This window comes from Trichoderma gamsii (genome assembly GCF_001481775.2).
Source record: "Trichoderma gamsii strain T6085 chromosome Unknown Scaffold_12.2, whole genome shotgun sequence".
Taxonomy (NCBI): domain Eukaryota; kingdom Fungi; phylum Ascomycota; class Sordariomycetes; order Hypocreales; family Hypocreaceae; genus Trichoderma; species Trichoderma gamsii.
This window is the reverse complement of record NW_020171349.1, coordinates 737,394-752,165: the sequence shown is the minus strand read 5'-3', so window position 1 is coordinate 752,165 and position 14,772 is coordinate 737,394. Positions and strand designations below refer to the sequence as shown.

The 14,772-nt window shown below is 50.5% G+C and overlaps 7 protein-coding genes across 7 annotated transcripts; 4 read left to right on the top strand and 3 right to left on the bottom strand.

The window, feature by feature from the left end:
- Positions 1 to 172: 172 nt before the first annotated feature.
- Positions 173 to 1,433, bottom strand: TGAM01_v204421 (hypothetical protein; the record flags this gene model as incomplete). The annotated part of the gene is made up of 3 exons (XM_018809834.1): positions 173 to 547; positions 610 to 1,215; positions 1,290 to 1,433. 3 exons carry the CDS (start codon positions 1,431 to 1,433, stop codon positions 173 to 175), a joined length of 1,125 nt encoding a protein of 374 aa, XP_018656973.1.
- Positions 1,434 to 2,243: 810 nt separating this feature from the next.
- On the top strand, positions 2,244 to 3,257 carry TGAM01_v204420 (Ras-like protein Rab7; the record flags this gene model as incomplete). The annotated part of the gene is made up of 7 exons (XM_018809835.1): positions 2,244 to 2,276; positions 2,349 to 2,402; positions 2,493 to 2,588; positions 2,650 to 2,829; positions 2,887 to 2,931; positions 2,983 to 3,085; positions 3,148 to 3,257. 7 exons carry the CDS (start codon positions 2,244 to 2,246, stop codon positions 3,255 to 3,257), a joined length of 621 nt encoding a protein of 206 aa, XP_018656974.1.
- A 1,007-nt stretch (positions 3,258 to 4,264) lies between these two features.
- Positions 4,265 to 5,860, top strand: TGAM01_v204419 (acyl-CoA dehydrogenase; the record flags this gene model as incomplete). Its single annotated transcript, XM_018809836.1, has 4 exons — positions 4,265 to 4,288; positions 4,371 to 4,447; positions 4,535 to 5,279; positions 5,348 to 5,860. 4 exons carry the CDS (start codon positions 4,265 to 4,267, stop codon positions 5,858 to 5,860), a joined length of 1,359 nt encoding a protein of 452 aa, XP_018656975.1.
- Positions 5,861 to 6,719: 859 nt separating this feature from the next.
- Positions 6,720 to 7,254, top strand: TGAM01_v204418 (hypothetical protein; the record flags this gene model as incomplete). Its single annotated transcript, XM_018809837.1, has 2 exons — positions 6,720 to 6,881; positions 6,934 to 7,254. The coding sequence occupies 2 exons, from the start codon at positions 6,720 to 6,722 to the stop codon at positions 7,252 to 7,254; spliced, it is 483 nt and encodes a 160-aa protein (XP_018656976.1).
- A 492-nt stretch (positions 7,255 to 7,746) lies between these two features.
- Positions 7,747 to 9,264, bottom strand: TGAM01_v204417 (TGS domain-containing protein; the record flags this gene model as incomplete). Its single annotated transcript, XM_018809838.1, has 6 exons — positions 7,747 to 8,332; positions 8,387 to 8,818; positions 8,880 to 8,904; positions 8,958 to 8,972; positions 9,155 to 9,183; positions 9,236 to 9,264. 6 exons carry the CDS (start codon positions 9,262 to 9,264, stop codon positions 7,747 to 7,749), a joined length of 1,116 nt encoding a protein of 371 aa, XP_018656977.1.
- A 640-nt stretch (positions 9,265 to 9,904) lies between these two features.
- TGAM01_v204415 (RNA recognition domain-containing protein) lies at positions 9,905 to 11,162 on the top strand (the record flags this gene model as incomplete). Its single annotated transcript, XM_018809839.2, has 4 exons — positions 9,905 to 10,002; positions 10,063 to 10,445; positions 10,511 to 10,598; positions 10,661 to 11,162. The coding sequence occupies 4 exons, from the start codon at positions 9,905 to 9,907 to the stop codon at positions 11,160 to 11,162; spliced, it is 1,071 nt and encodes a 356-aa protein (XP_018656978.2).
- Positions 11,163 to 11,299: 137 nt separating this feature from the next.
- On the bottom strand, positions 11,300 to 14,598 carry TGAM01_v204416 (hypothetical protein; the record flags this gene model as incomplete). The annotated part of the gene is made up of 4 exons (XM_018809840.1): positions 11,300 to 12,042; positions 12,114 to 12,246; positions 12,633 to 14,470; positions 14,541 to 14,598. 4 exons carry the CDS (start codon positions 14,596 to 14,598, stop codon positions 11,300 to 11,302), a joined length of 2,772 nt encoding a protein of 923 aa, XP_018656979.1.
- Positions 14,599 to 14,772: the final 174 nt, after the last annotated feature.

Here is a 14,772-nt window from a genome sequence, read left to right as displayed (position 1 = left end):
GTGTAATGCGGAATTGGAAGTTGGTATTAATAACATGGTCTTTGATGCGATTGGAATGCGGAACTTCTATCTACTTATATATTATGTATACACGGGGAATCATGGGGCCTGGTTTTTTTTGTTCTGGTAACAGGCTTGAATGGGCAAGGATACAAAGTTAATATGATATGTTTCAAAGAGGCGCAGTTACCATTTCCAAAACTTCTTCCACTACTTCCTCGGGCCCGACGCCTTCTAATAGAGCTTCCACAGCCTCCAATTGACTTCCCCATTGCATACTCCTCTCCTTCTCCGGCTCGATAATTCGAATTCGGTGGAGATAGACTTTCCTCACAGCTAGTCCAATGAGGGCTGGGGTCACATAGTCAAGCTTGTGTAAAGGAGCAAGACTCTTGACGAGCTGGTGGAGATGCTTGGTGGCTGCAGGCGTGATGCCGCCGTCGACAGCTCGGTGCATTCGGAGGAAGGAGACGATGTTCATTTGGTAACGGAGGATGTCGACGTCGATTTGGACTTCCTGGCTCAGTTTTGCTAGTTGGCTGATGTCCTATGAAAACGCTTGTTAAGATTATGGGCGAATAAAAGCCTAGAGATAGATGTGCAGCTTACTATATCTGATATCAGAGCTGTTGACGGCGTCGCGCCATCAACGGCCTTCTTTACCACGCTCTCCGTAGATGCCGTCTCGTCATCCGGGCCGTTGTTTCGACCATCGGCTTCATCTAGGTTAACATATCCATCGTCCGGATTATGCCAATGGGCAATTGAGAAGAAGTCGTTTAGATGCGGCGTGACATGCGCCTCGCCACCGCTTGCTGCCCCCACGACGGGTATGAAGACGAATTGCTTCGGCGCGGCTTGTACCGACGTGCGCGTAAAGATGCGTCTCGTGCGTAGTAGTTCGAGGGCCTGGATCTGGACGACTTGTGGCGCGCGGTCGAGATTCTTGGCGATTACAAAGTGGGCGATCTGAGGAGCAGGGAGAGATGATAGGGGCGAGAGCGGCAAGGAGGTTTGACGATTCGAGTGTGAGTGTGAGTTGAGAGCGAAGTATGATTCTGTCGTCCGAGCAAAGGGCGAGACGGAACGGCCGGGGGTGTTTTGAGAAGGAGGCTGGTGAGGATGGAGGAGCAGAGCTGAGGCGAAGTCTTCGAGCGTGGTGGACGGGTGGCAGTCGACGACGACGGGCTTGAGGCTGAATGTCTTGCGTGCTACCTGCGGGTTGAGATTGATTGTGATTGTCAGCTTCACATTCCTCGGGTTGAACAATCAGAGTGTAAGCAGCATACCAGTTGGAGCTCTTGCACCAGGTCGTCAATGGCGGCTGGCGGAGTGCTAATCAGGACGTGCTCGCGATTGATGAGACAGAGCAGGACGGCCAGTTCCAGGTCGCTCAAGCTGTGGACCTTGTCGAGCAGGTCTTCATCCGCCATCGCAAAGCGCCAGCAGAGTCGCCAGGTCCATCAGCATCAGAATGGCGTGCTGTTTGGCGAGGAATAGATGAATGTTGGAGGAAGCATCATCGCATCTATTTTGGGACGGCAAGCGACATTGCTTGTACCTTGATTGGAAGAGGGTCGCAGAGGTACAGGGACAGTGTCTTAGTGGAAGGCAAACGTTGATGCCCCTACATGTCCTAAGATTGACAGGTAACAGTTTTTTTTTTTTTTTTTGAAGATATACATAATAAAAGTTTAAGAAGTAATAAATACATCTACAAATTTAAAACACTTTATCAATTTCTTTGAAACATTTTATGAGTTTTCAAAATGCAATGTTTGAATGCAATGTTTGGATCGATAAGTGTGCACCAGGTACCTCAGCTAGATTAGGCGCCTGCTTCATGCATGGGGCTAAGTTGGAAACACTCTCCAAGCGCTGTTAGCGGCGCTCCCGCTGTTACGACACCGAAACCTGGGCCCGGATAGGCCCCTACTAATGGGTACCGCCGCTAGAGCCAAAAGCGTCGCCCGCCCGCCAACAAACCGAGAAGCCCAGCCAGCCTCGCCCATTGAAGCCTGCCTGAGAGAAAGCCTCCACGACTCATACGGTCTCGTGACGTCTACGACAATCGCTGCTATTACACAGCAGGCAACTCCTTTACTGCACATCTCCCGCCTCCTCTCCGCCGACAGAAACACTCTCCAGCGTCGTCTTTGTTCGTTGCGACCGTGCGTTTGGCCTTGGGTTGATCCATATCACGTCATTGGAGCGGCGAGCGTGGCCACCGATAACCAGTCAAGATGTCTTCGCGCAATAAGAAGGTCCTTCTCAAGGTATGCGAGCCCTGCTGCCGGTGCCGGCGCCGCGCTGGGTTGCTGCGATGCTGAACGTGCTTCTTTCGATAGGTCATCATCCTTGGAGATAGCGGTGTGGGCAAGACGAGTTTGATGAATCAATATGTACGCACACCCTTCCCACGATCTCCGATCCATCGCCACGACATACGAAGATGATTTATTGATGAAATGCTCTTTGGTGGTTTGTTTTAGGTCAACAAAAAGTTCAGCGCAAGCTACAAGGCCACTATCGGCGCCGATTTCCTAACACGAGAGGTCTTGGTGGACGACCGACAAGTCACAATGCAGGTACGAGGCGTTTTGGGACAATGGAAGAGTCCTCAACGACGGTTACTGATGCACGAGATAGCTCTGGGATACAGCCGGACAAGAGCGATTCCAGTCACTGGGCGTTGCCTTTTACAGAGGAGCCGACTGCTGCGTTCTCGTGTACGACGTCAACAACTCCAAGAGCTTCGAGGCGCTGGACAGCTGGCGAGACGAGTTCCTGATCCAGGCTTCTCCGCGGGACCCCCCCAACTTCCCCTTTGTGAGTGTGACGGTATGACGGTCCTTGGAATGGGCGCATATACTAATGCCATCGCAGGTTGTTCTGGGAAACAAGATTGATGTTGAGGAGAGCAAGCGAGTGGTGAGTAAAAACAGGGTTGAAATGCCAATACGGGTAGCTGACACGGCCCAGATTTCGACTAAGCGAGCCATGACTTTCTGTCAATCCAAGGGCGATATTCCATACTTTGAGACTAGTGCAAAGGAGGCCATCAACATTGACCAGGCATTTGAGGGTATGCATGCACACCTTCGCGATGGTAGCGGTGTTCCAGTTAATGGGCTAACGAAATGATAGTTATTGCTCGAAATGCCTTGGCTCAAGAAGAGTCTGAGGAATACAGCGGAGATTTCGATGACCCCATCAATATCCACATCGACAACGACCGTGACGGATGTGCTTGTTAAGCGGGGAGATTCGACAAGGTTGTTTGGATGAAGACAAACTAGTCAGAGAAAGGCCATGGATAACCAGACAACCAACATACCCGGCTATGGAGCTGATGCATTTTCTTATCGACTGGAAGTAGAGTACGGAGAAACGAGGCCATGCCGGTGTTTGCGCGGATAGTAATTTGTTTTTTCCCTCTTTTTTTTTTTTCTTTGTCAGGGTTGAATTTTTCTTTCTCTTTTCGTTTTGCTTCGCTTCTTGGTTGATGGAATTTGGAGATGCTCGTAATTTTCGATGCAGAGGTGCAACAGCCATTGCCTCGGCTCTGGCTGTCGGGCTCGGAGAGGGGGGAGAGGGGGAAGAAGAGGAGAGAGTTTCTGAGACGGGCTATTCTCATACATCTACTTGTTAAGGGACCATGGGCTATAGATTCTATGCATGGCTGGGAGCAATTTCACGCTATGGACTTGATTATACAGAACATCGATATGCCTTTTTTTTTTCTTTGGCTTTACATGTACGATGGATGTATGTGTGTATGTGTCTGTCTTTGTCTCTTTTCTTCTACCACCCAGATTCCAAAGGGGGTATCCACCAAGTTGCCCAACGGTAGCCATGCTCTGTATCTACGGCCCTTTGGCTTTAAATATTTTCATTCCTCGTTGTTAATTACCAAACCAGGCAGATTAATGGATCATTCGATTCGCAATGTAACCTCTTAGACTTTATAGCCTATAGCATCGACTTATAACGCCCTCAGTCGGTGAGGCCCCACTCTGCACCTCGGCTTGCGGCTTACCCCGGACTCTCTCCACCGAATCATGATCCGACGGGACTCGTTTCCGCCTCGGCTCCGCATCAACCAGCTGTCCATACCGTCGAGATAAATATCAGACCATTGCAGCGTCTCCATGTCTCGGCTGTTCAGTATTTGCGGAGGAATCTTGACTTGAACTCGATCCATTCATTTGCCCTTTTTTCCCTTGACTCTTATTTCTCTTATCACGGCACACATTTCGCAATCATGGCTGCTCGGATTCCAGCTCTTGTAAGCTATTGGAGCTTTCTTTTACGCGAATTGATTTCGGAGATCTGGCGCATGGGCTAATCACATCGCGATGGATAATTAGGTCTCAAAACACATCAGCGAGGCGGCGAAGCAAAAGATTGACGTCGTTGCCAAGTTTGTCGAGGAAGAATGCATCCCGTGAGCCTCGACCAATTCCCAGTCAACTTGTTCTTCTCTTGCTACTACGAAACCGATGAGGGCTAATTATCCAACGACACAAAACAGCGCCGACCCCGTTCTAGAGGCCCAGGTGGGCGAAGGCGATAACCGCTGGGAGAACCATCCTTCCATTATCGAGGAGCTCAAGGACAAGGCGCGCAAGCTGGGCCTGTGGAACATGTTCTTGCCCAAGGGCTTCTACGCCGAGTCCCCCGGCTGGACGAACCTCGAGTACGCCATCATGGCAGAGTGGCTGGGCCGCTCGCGCAGCGCCTCCGAGGCCTGCAACTGCGCCGCTCCCGACACGGGCAACATGGAGGTCGTGGCCAAGTACGGCAACGCCCAGCAGAAGGAGGAGTGGCTCAAGCCGTTGATGGAGGGCAAGATCCGCTCGGCCTTTTTGATGACTGAGCCCGAGATTGCGTCTTCTGATGCCACCAACATCCAGCTGCAGATCACCAAGGACGGCAACGACTACATTCTGAACGGCTCCAAGTGGTGGTCCAGCGGCGCTGGCGACCCTCGATGCAAGCTCTACGTCGTCATGGGCAAGACCGATGCCAACAACGCCGACCCTTACAAGCAGCAGTCCGTCATCCTGGTCCCTGCCGGCCTTCCTGGAATCACCATCAAGAGAATGCTCAAGGTCTACGGCTACGACGACGCCCCCCACGGCCACGGCCACATCACCTTTAAGAACGTGCGCGTGCCGGCAAAGAACCTGGTTCTCGGCGAGGGCAGAGGGTTCGAGATTATCCAGGGCCGACTGGGACCTGGCCGTATTCACCACGCTATGCGCAGCATCGGCGCTGTAAGTTTTGGCTGCTGCATCACAACGTATTGTCTCTATTCCTTTTTGCTAATACATATCTCTTGCAGGCCGAGCAAGCTCTCGACTGGATGCTCGTGCGCGTCAACGACGAGAAGAAGAAGCCCTTTGGCAAGCTCCTTCGCGAGCACGGCGTCATCCTCGAGTGGATCGCCAAGTCCCGCATCGAAATCGACGCCGCCCGCCTCATCGTCCTCAACGCCGCCATCAAGATCGACGAGTCCGGCGCCAAGAAGGCTCTCAAGGAGATTGCCGAGGCCAAGGTGCTCATCCCCCAGACTGCCCTCAACGTCATCGACCGAGCCGTCCAGGCATACGGCGGCGCCGGTGTCTCCCAGGAGACTCCCCTGGCCAACATGTGGGCTGGCATCCGAACGCTGCGTCTGGCTGACGGCCCTGATGAAGTGCACTTGCAGCAGATGGGCCGCAACGAGAACAAGCGCGGCAAGGAGACGGCTGAGAAGCACCAGAGGCAGAAGGCCAAGACACAGGAGCTGCTGAAGAGATATGGCGTTGAGGTTGCTGAGCCTGGCACCAAGATTAAGCACGAGGCCAAGTTGTAATGAGGCCTTGCTCTTCTTGACTTGTTATGACCTTTTTTCTGTAAAATACTGGTAATTGGATTGATGATGTTAATGCATTACAACTAGCGTATATAGTAAAGCAAAAAGTTAGCCCAGATTGGACATAATGACATGAGCTGTCACCATCTAAACTCTGTCTTTTGGGCAGGCTATCAACAGTCTGTGGCTGAAATAGAGTCTATTTGCCATATAGCCTCCAGGATCCCAAGCCATAGACATAAGTAGGTAGTGATAGGTACCTGAGATATAGGCATAAGTAAGAGGTAAGCACCTTCACATGTTGGCATGTTGGTGTAATCTATACAAAATCCTCATCTGGTTTTAATCCCGACCTACACAGAAATAATTCCTTGCCTAATGACTCACAATCATTTATTAAACACAAAGCCAATCTGCCTTTTCCATCCCCAATCCAGGGTAAATCCCCCATAGAAAAGTGCCGTTGCCAGCTCCACTCACATCTTCATGCATACCGGCGGCGCTCCCTACAGGGATGTCCGTTCTTCGCCCGTCGCCCTGCCAACGCCCGTCATTCGTTTACTTTCTTTTTTTCCCGGGAAGACATGCACTTGGCATGGAAGTGGAACGGAACGTCATAGTTTCTGGTTTATCTCTTTCTCATTCTTCCTTTTCTGCTTTAGGTGCATGTGTTTTTGAGTTTTAGCACATGTTTACAAAAACAGCGACCGCCCCCTCTGATTTTGTGAACCCCCTTTTTCTTTTCTTCCCCAGGAGCGAATTCACGACTCAGTAACTGCAACACACCGATTCTGCCAACTTTCATGAAGCCACAACTCTTTCGTTAACTTGTTCTTCTGCCCCTCACGAAAATTCAAAAATGTCCGGCAATAGAGTCCTCGGTGAACGGGACGTCAATGTCACCATGACCGATGCTCAGCCTTTCGCTAAGGACGTCAAGAGCATGGAGTACCATCGCCAGGTGCTGCAGTCCCGGATTGCTCAAGAGCCGTATGTCACTGATCTGTTGCTTCACGATTTGGTATTTTTCAATGCTTGGAAATCTTTTATTAACGTCACATTTTCTCATTTAGTTCCAAGCAATACATCTCCCCGTCCGACACCATCATGAGTCCCTGCACGGCAAAACTTTCGGCACTGCGCAACAAACAAGTCTCCAAGTAGGTCTTGTCTTCAGCCTTTCCCTCGAACTGCCTGATCCTATAATCAACCTCGACGAGTATTCAATAGAGCTAACCAGACGTGCCTTCAATCTAGAGCCAAACCAAAGTCCCTCTTTGCCCAAGCGAGCACAAACAGATTCCAAGGCGAGAATCCCTTCGGCGCACAGCCCACTCAGAGCCAGAGCCAGAGCCCGCTGGGCACCAGAAAAGCCCCGGGCAATGGCGTCTTGACTTCGAGAATTCGCTGATTCAAGCCTACGATCCGCATTTTTTCCTTTGTACTTCAACAATTCTCCTTTATACGTGTGTAAAACAACAGGTCGCGAATTTTTCTTTGGTCTTTTTTTCCCTTTCTTGCTGCGCCCCCCTTCATAACGACGGGAGACGGGAAGCAAGATTGGCAATGGTTAGCTGGGTTTGGATTGGAACATGCCTCGGACGAGGTTTAGAGGTACTATTACTGGTTTAAGGGACAGGCGTTTTCCGAATGACATGCATACCATACTCTTCATGGTGATTCTGGAAAGGGTTGATACGAATCTTCATGTCTCTCTTATTCTCTTTTATTCTTTTTAATGTCATGACAGAAGCACGGTTAGCGGGAACAGATCAGCTGCTTCTGCGCAAGTGCTATCAATACGAATGGATGAGATTATTATCACTGAAAATGATGAGTTTCCTTTTTTTTTTTATAGATTTGCTTTCTCTTCTGTACTAGCTAGTCTACGCCTTCCACGCGGTATTAATATACACAACATCTTCATCCGCAACTGGATGCCCTAATCCTACCCTTTGAGGAATGTGCTTTGCGCTGGCGCCCCAAACAAGGGCATACTTGAATGTGTCCTTGAGAGTGCGGTGTATCCTGTCGCACACGTCCTCAATGGTGCTGTTACTCCGTACAATCAGCGCCTCGCTGAAGTCTGGGTCGGTTCCTTGTCTCTTGGTGTATATGCGGATGAGCTTGAGCTCTTTCCAGCACCTATCAACCACGTCTTGAATGCCCAGGTCGAGCTCGCAGCTCATGACTACAGTGTGGTCTTCCCTGGCGAGCTTGTCCAAAAAATCAAGAGAGACGCTGTCAATCTTGTTGTAGACGTACAGGCACCGGATGTACTTGCGATGGTCTTTCATGATGACATCGATGAGGTCGTCGACAGTGACGTTTTCATCTCGGATGAGCACTTCGCAGTTGAGAATCTTGTAGTCGCGGAGGATGTTATAGATCATCTTCTCGTCTATGTTTTTAGGTGGAGAAACAAAGGTGATTTTCATGCCGCCAGCCGTCTTGACCTTGAGGTAGATATTTCTGAATTCTTTCTGTTAGCCAAATGATAAATGCGAGGCATCTGATGCCACCTACGGGGGCTCGCGGTTCAGTCTGATGCCGACAGATTCAAGTTCCGCCTCCAGCAGTGCTCTTTGCTCAGCTCGCTTCGTCGCGTCCAAGACCATGAGAATCAGGTCGCTCGTCTTGGCTGCTGATATGACCTGCCGACCTCGTCCCTTGCCCTCGGAAGCACCTTCAATGATACCCGGTAGATCGAGCAGCTGAATCTCGGCGCCGCCATATTCCAGCACTCCGGGAATGGCCGTGAGGGTTGTGAATGCGTACGAGGCCACTTCTGATTTGGTCTTGGTGACTTTGGACAGAAATGTTGACTTTCCTACTGATGGAAAGCCTACTAGAGATATTCTGGCATCACCACTCTTGCTGACGTCGAAGCCTGAGCCACCACCGCCGCCGGCTCCAGGGCCGGGTTCTAGAAGCTGCGCGCGGAGTCGTGCGAGTTTTCTGTTCAAGTTAGAGACTGTTGTGTCATATGATATTGAAGTCTTTGTTTATGTTGGCTCACCCTTTTAATAGACCCAAGTGATACTCTGATCTTGTTGTCAGCTTTAATGACTAAACAGATTATTATGCAACTACGTACCAGTGGCCTTGTTTTCTATAATTCTTGTTAGCTAGATTGTACCAAATAGAGCTTGAGTGTACGCGTTTATAAGCTGTTGGGGTCAATTGTCTGATAAGCGCTGTGATAGACTCTGCAGCTACAACAGCACGTATAATGCTACGGGATTCACGAAGATAGAACAAGTTAAAGAAAGGGGCATTCGTGATTGTTCTTACTCTGTGTTTTTCTCATCTCATCCTCAATCCTGGATGTCATGTTAGACATGGTGTCTCTAACAACATGAACTGGTCACTCACTCCTTGATCTTTTCCGTAATGTTCACCATCCTGGCTCACGGTTATTTATAGACGGCAATACCGTCTTATTAACGAAAACTATAAATAAGAAACAAAAAAAAAAAAGATTAGTCCACTAAGACGTATCGTCTAGCGTTACAGAGCAGAAGAAGCAGTTGTGTAGCTGATTTTGAAATTCGATGGCGGGGCTTCTGGCGCATGAAGCAAAAGACTTGGAGGGGCCTTTGGTGATGGCGAGTGGAATCTCACTAGCTCACCGCCTGCCGTTTACGCCAGTTCAGCCTCTTACACAGGTACAAGTACAAGAAAAGCTATTCTAAGTCAATTTACAGCTGCTTTGCTTCTTTCTCTAAGCTTTCATGTACTCTATTTAAGTAAAGGCTATTGTTGCTATTTCTCCTTGTTCAATGCCACTTTTTTTCTTCTCTGAATGGAAACAGGGTGCAATTAGAAGGAGAAAGAATCCGGTGCTATAAGATTTGCACGTGATTTCTTCTACGCCACACGCGCGCCGATTCCTTTCTAAGACAGGCGGCGCCAATTGCCATTTAGCAAGCAAGAAGCAGGTCATCAGTCAACTATTTTTCTTTCTTTAGAAATACAGTAAACCAGTCTCTCTCAGTCTCCCTCTTCTCTCTTCTCTCTTATTCCTCCAACAACGGCCAGATCATGGTTACAGTCCGCAAGAAGAGGCCGGCCAGGCCCCAAGTTGCAGCCGAATTCATCGGCGAGGCTCCTCCTCAAACAGGCACAACGTTCAATATCTGGTAAGTAAAACTGTCGCGATTGCGCACTCATTCTGCAGAACACCAGCTAATCTCAGCTAGGTACAACAAATGGGCAGGTGGCGATCACGAGGCATACCAACAGACGAAAGCGAAGGGACGCTGCAACATCGCTCGAGATAGTGGATATACGAAAGCCGACGGTGTGTCTGGCAGCTATTTCTGCTTGTTCTTTGCCCGCGGTCTGTGTCCGCGAGGAGCCGATTGCATGTACCTACATCGACTTCCCGGGACACACAGCGTCTTGGCGCCAAACGTCGATGTCTTCGGCAGAGACAAATTCTCAGGCTACAGAGATGATATGGGCGGTGTTGGAAGCTTCATGCGCCAGAACAGGACTGTTTACATTGGTCGCATCCACGTAACCGACGATATCGAGGAGATTGTCGCGCGGCACTTTGCTGAATGGGGGAAGATTGAGCGCAGTAAGTACTCCAGCTACCTGCAAACGATGTTGATAATTTTGAGCTCGGCTAACCATGAGCTTTAGTTCGCGTGCTAAACTCCAGAGGAGTCGCTTTCGTAACTTATGTCAACGAAGCCAATGCAGAATTCGCCAAAGAAGCCATGGCACACCAGTATGTATTCTCCAATCTCTACAGCATCATCCATTTGACGAACGCCCACTGACCAGCCATAGATCTCTAGATCACGACGAGGTGCTGAATGTTCGATGGGCGACGGAAGACCCCAATCCCATGGCGCGAGCCAGAGAAGCGCGACGGATCGAAGAGCAAGCTGCTGAGGCTATTCGGAGAGCACTGCCGGCGGAATACATCGCCGAAATCGAAGGCAAAGATCCCGAGTCAAGAAAACGGAGGAAGGTGGAGAGTAGTTACGGGCTGGAAGGCTACGAAGCCCCTGACGAAATCTATTTCGCCCAAGGCCCCAACGCAGTCAATCCTGCTGGAAGACTAGCATATCAAGAGCCGCTCCTGATTGAAGATGGGACTGCTGCAGAGTCAGAGGTTCCGGCTGCCCAAGAGGAACAGCAGTCGCCTCCTGAGAGCGCGGGAGTATTTTCAACCAGCACCTTGGCTGCGTTGAGTAAAGCAAAAATTGCCGTCTCATCAAAACCAGCGGCAGCTACATCTACCGGTCCCTTGGTTGCATATGGTAGTGATAGCGATGATGATGAGTAAACGGGCGTTTTGATATATAATTTGGATATTTTTCTTCTATTTTTTAGACTGGGCATAGGCATAGGCATAGGGAGAGAGCATTGACAATGATACCACCTTGATTAAAACAGTGCACAATATTATGTAGAATGCCGCATTCAGCTATTGAAAATTCTCGAGTAAAGCAGCTCATGTCGCCCAACCCATAAATCAACAATCGGTACGCTCTGCCCAGCCTCCTCAACCGGCGTATCCCATTCCCTCTCCACCATGGCGTTGATCATGGTCTGCACATTCTCACTGGCAAGCAGTTTCTGTGCTTGATAGGGCCCAAACATATTTGCCCTCACTGCTGCCGATATCAACGCCTTGACGTGACTCAGCATAAAGACATAGGCCGTCTGTCTCAGCGTCAACCCCACGATGGCGCAAATCGCGCCGAACAGCGGGCCAAGATGCGCCGAAACGAGGGGAGCCTCGCCGCCCGCCTTGTTGCTCTCGCGCCTCAGCAGCGTCGAAAAGTCCCTCAAGGTGAGTGCATCGTCCTCGCTGCCCGGGACCAGAGTCGCCTTGAACGAGCGCTCCCAGATGCTCAGCAGGGCTCTTCCCTGAGCGACGCTGGCGCGCCGCCCGACAGTGCAGATCACGGCCGCATCGAGCTCGTCGTCGAGAGCTGCGAGAGAGGCGGGATGGCGATGCGCGGCAAGCACAAAAGGCAGCGTTGTGGAGGCATAGGATGAGAGCGATAGAGGCAGAAACGTGCTGAAGGAGGAGGCGCGGCGGTTGTGCGCGGCGAAGGACTCGAGGCCGCTGCTGAAGGCAAAGGAGCCGATGGGGAGGGCGGAGTCGGAGAGGAGGAAGAGGAAGTGCGTGGATGAGGAGGCGGATAGTTGAGGGCGGACTGAATACGTTGGAATGAGATTAAAGCTCTGTATGAGGCTCTTTCATTTTGGCGGAGCGATCGTGACTTACATGGTATTGAGGGCGCTGAAGCTGAGCCGACAGCGCTGAGCCGAGCCTTTGCCTCGTCTAGGCGACTTTCTAAGAGGGCAATTTCACTTTGAATCTCATCGACCGATGCATGAGGAGGTGATGCCATTTGGAGCTTGTGTAGATGTAGAGTTCAAAATCATGGCTTGTCATTCATTTGCGCATTAGACCCGTGCGATATGCCAGATAGACACACACGCCCACACCCACGTCCTAACATCTTCCAGCCAGTTGCAAATAGGTATATGAGCATATTACAAAAACCCAGAAGGGGAAAAAAAAAGTTCAATCCAAGCACCGTGACAGATTCACAAGAGAGCGTTCCGCTTTGCGTTATTACAATCGCTCTCGCTGGTGATATCATCCTGTTCGTACCGTCTCCCTTTGCTGTTAAAATACAATATTGCAAAACACCACGCTGATCCCTAAACCAAAGCAACTAGAACACGCTAGATGGCTCCTAAACTACACGGAGCATTATCATCTCTTTCATGGCCTCACATTTTCCTTGTCAGTTCCATCCCGTCGCCGGGCTCTCTTTTCGGCCATTCTCTTCTCGATCCGAGCAAGGGCGGCAGCTCGGCGTTCCGGTGGTAACGAACGTTTGCTATTAATGTCGTTGGATACGTCTTTGAGTTTGCCTTTGCCCGCGTCAGGTCCGCCGAGGCGAGCAAAGTGATCTTGCAAAAGGTCGACCTCGGCCTCTATGTCATCGGAAGATGATGAGCTCTTGGGATGGATTGTGGGTTTCGCCAGTCTGGGCGCTTCTCCACTGACGGAGGCTCTTCTCTTAGTAGAGGACCTCGGTACAAATGACTGCCAAAGGAGATTTTCGTCGTTCGACTGGTAACCCGGGGCTTCAGCAGGGTCCCTTGACTTTGTTGCCGTCTTCGGCGTGCCATCCCTTCGATATTTGTCTCGCAAGGTGCGAAGTTTGGAGCTGCTTGCCTCGGGGAGTTGCCGGGGCCTTTCAAGGTCTGCTACGTCAATACTCCTCCGGACCCCATTCGTAGCGACAGGGGGCCTTGATAACATGTCTGTAGGCTGGGCTGTGTTAGCCGCTTTCCCGGCCTTGAGAGTCTTGAGCTCTTTTTTGAGATCTGTGATCTTTGTTTGAGCGCGCTCAAGAACGGCCTTGGTATCGGCATCGTGAGCTTCGCTCTCCTTCTTAAACACCTCAAAATCCCTCTTCACCTGGCGAAGTTCGTCGTCTTTCGTCGACGATGCTTCTTTTGCTTGCCTAAGCTGTGCCTTGAGCTCTCTCACAATCGCCGTATCGTTAAAGTCGTCAGTAGTTGAAAAATCCGGAATCCTTCGTTGCTCGGCAGTCTTTAGCTGAGCCTTGAGTGAGGATACTTGGCTGCGCAGGGCATCCAGCTCCTTGAGTTGCGCTCGAGATCGTCGCAACTCTCGCTGAGTTTCGATTATAGTCTTCGCTGTGTTGGGCGAAGTCGTGCCTTGTAGCCGCCTCCATTCTCTTGCTTCCTCGTCGTCTTCCCGTCCCTGATGCAGTTCTTCAAGCTGGGCTTCCAGTTCCTGAACTCTATGCCGGTACTGAGCCGCAAGAGCAGTTTGCTTTGTTAGAGTCGCCAGTAACTCTGTGGTCTCGCTACTACTGGAGGCTCCTTTCTGTTTTGATACCATGTAGTTTGCATTTTCTGTAATCTTCTTCTCCATAGCAACCACCTTTTCTTGTTCTTCTTTGAGTCTCTGCGCCAGATGGATGGCTTCTAAATCTTTCTCCTCCGCATAAGATTTGAGGTGTTTCTTGTATTTTAGTAGCTTCTCCATTTCCGCCCGCGCTTCCTGGTGATATTTTTCGAATTGCTCTTTCCAATATTTTCCAGATTGAGAATGTGGCTCGTTCAGATCTACTGTAAGATCTTGGCCGTTGATCTCACCATTTTCATCGTAAAGCTCTTCTTCCTCCCAGTCCGACTCGCCTGACTCGTCTTTGGCAGTAAAAGTCTCTGTCTGGTTGGAAACGTTGGTGGTGCTTTTGCGCCTCGCTTTATCGAGAACATCGGACAAACGAGTTCGCTTGCTAACGGCAACCCCCTCGTTATTTGGGGAAATGGTCTTTGTCGTGGCAAGATCATGGTTGAACGATACGCGTTTCCGCCTCGAAGCTCCCGTGCCAGGTGTCAATAGGATCCCTTGCGGCTTCAGTGGAGTATCCGAACCTTGATCCGTTGTGAAAGCTGTCGATTTCGCCGCTCTAGCCTTGTCCCGCGATGCTCGCTGCGCATCTCGGACGGGAGTGCCGAAGAGCGCACTTTTGAACGCTCTGGCAGCAAATACGGGCGCAGGAGTATCTGGCATCTCGATCGTAGCGGTATCTGAGCCGAATAAGCATCAGCAAATTACTCTCATATTAGGAAAAGTCATCGAAGTGACGTTCTCACTTACCGCCAGTATCCATCGCGTCCGGCGCGTTCTCCCCGCGCCCCAGCATCCATCCGAGCATCTTGAATGATATGACTGGGAAAAGTACCCAAAGTTGAGATTGGCCCGTCCCTGAGCGCTTAATTGTACTCAATTAAGCTGAATTGATTGGATGCTGCATTTGGACGTTGCTACATTCGCGATGTCGATGCGTCGTGGCCGCGGGTGCGTTTGTTTACTTCGCCATCGGTGTGTT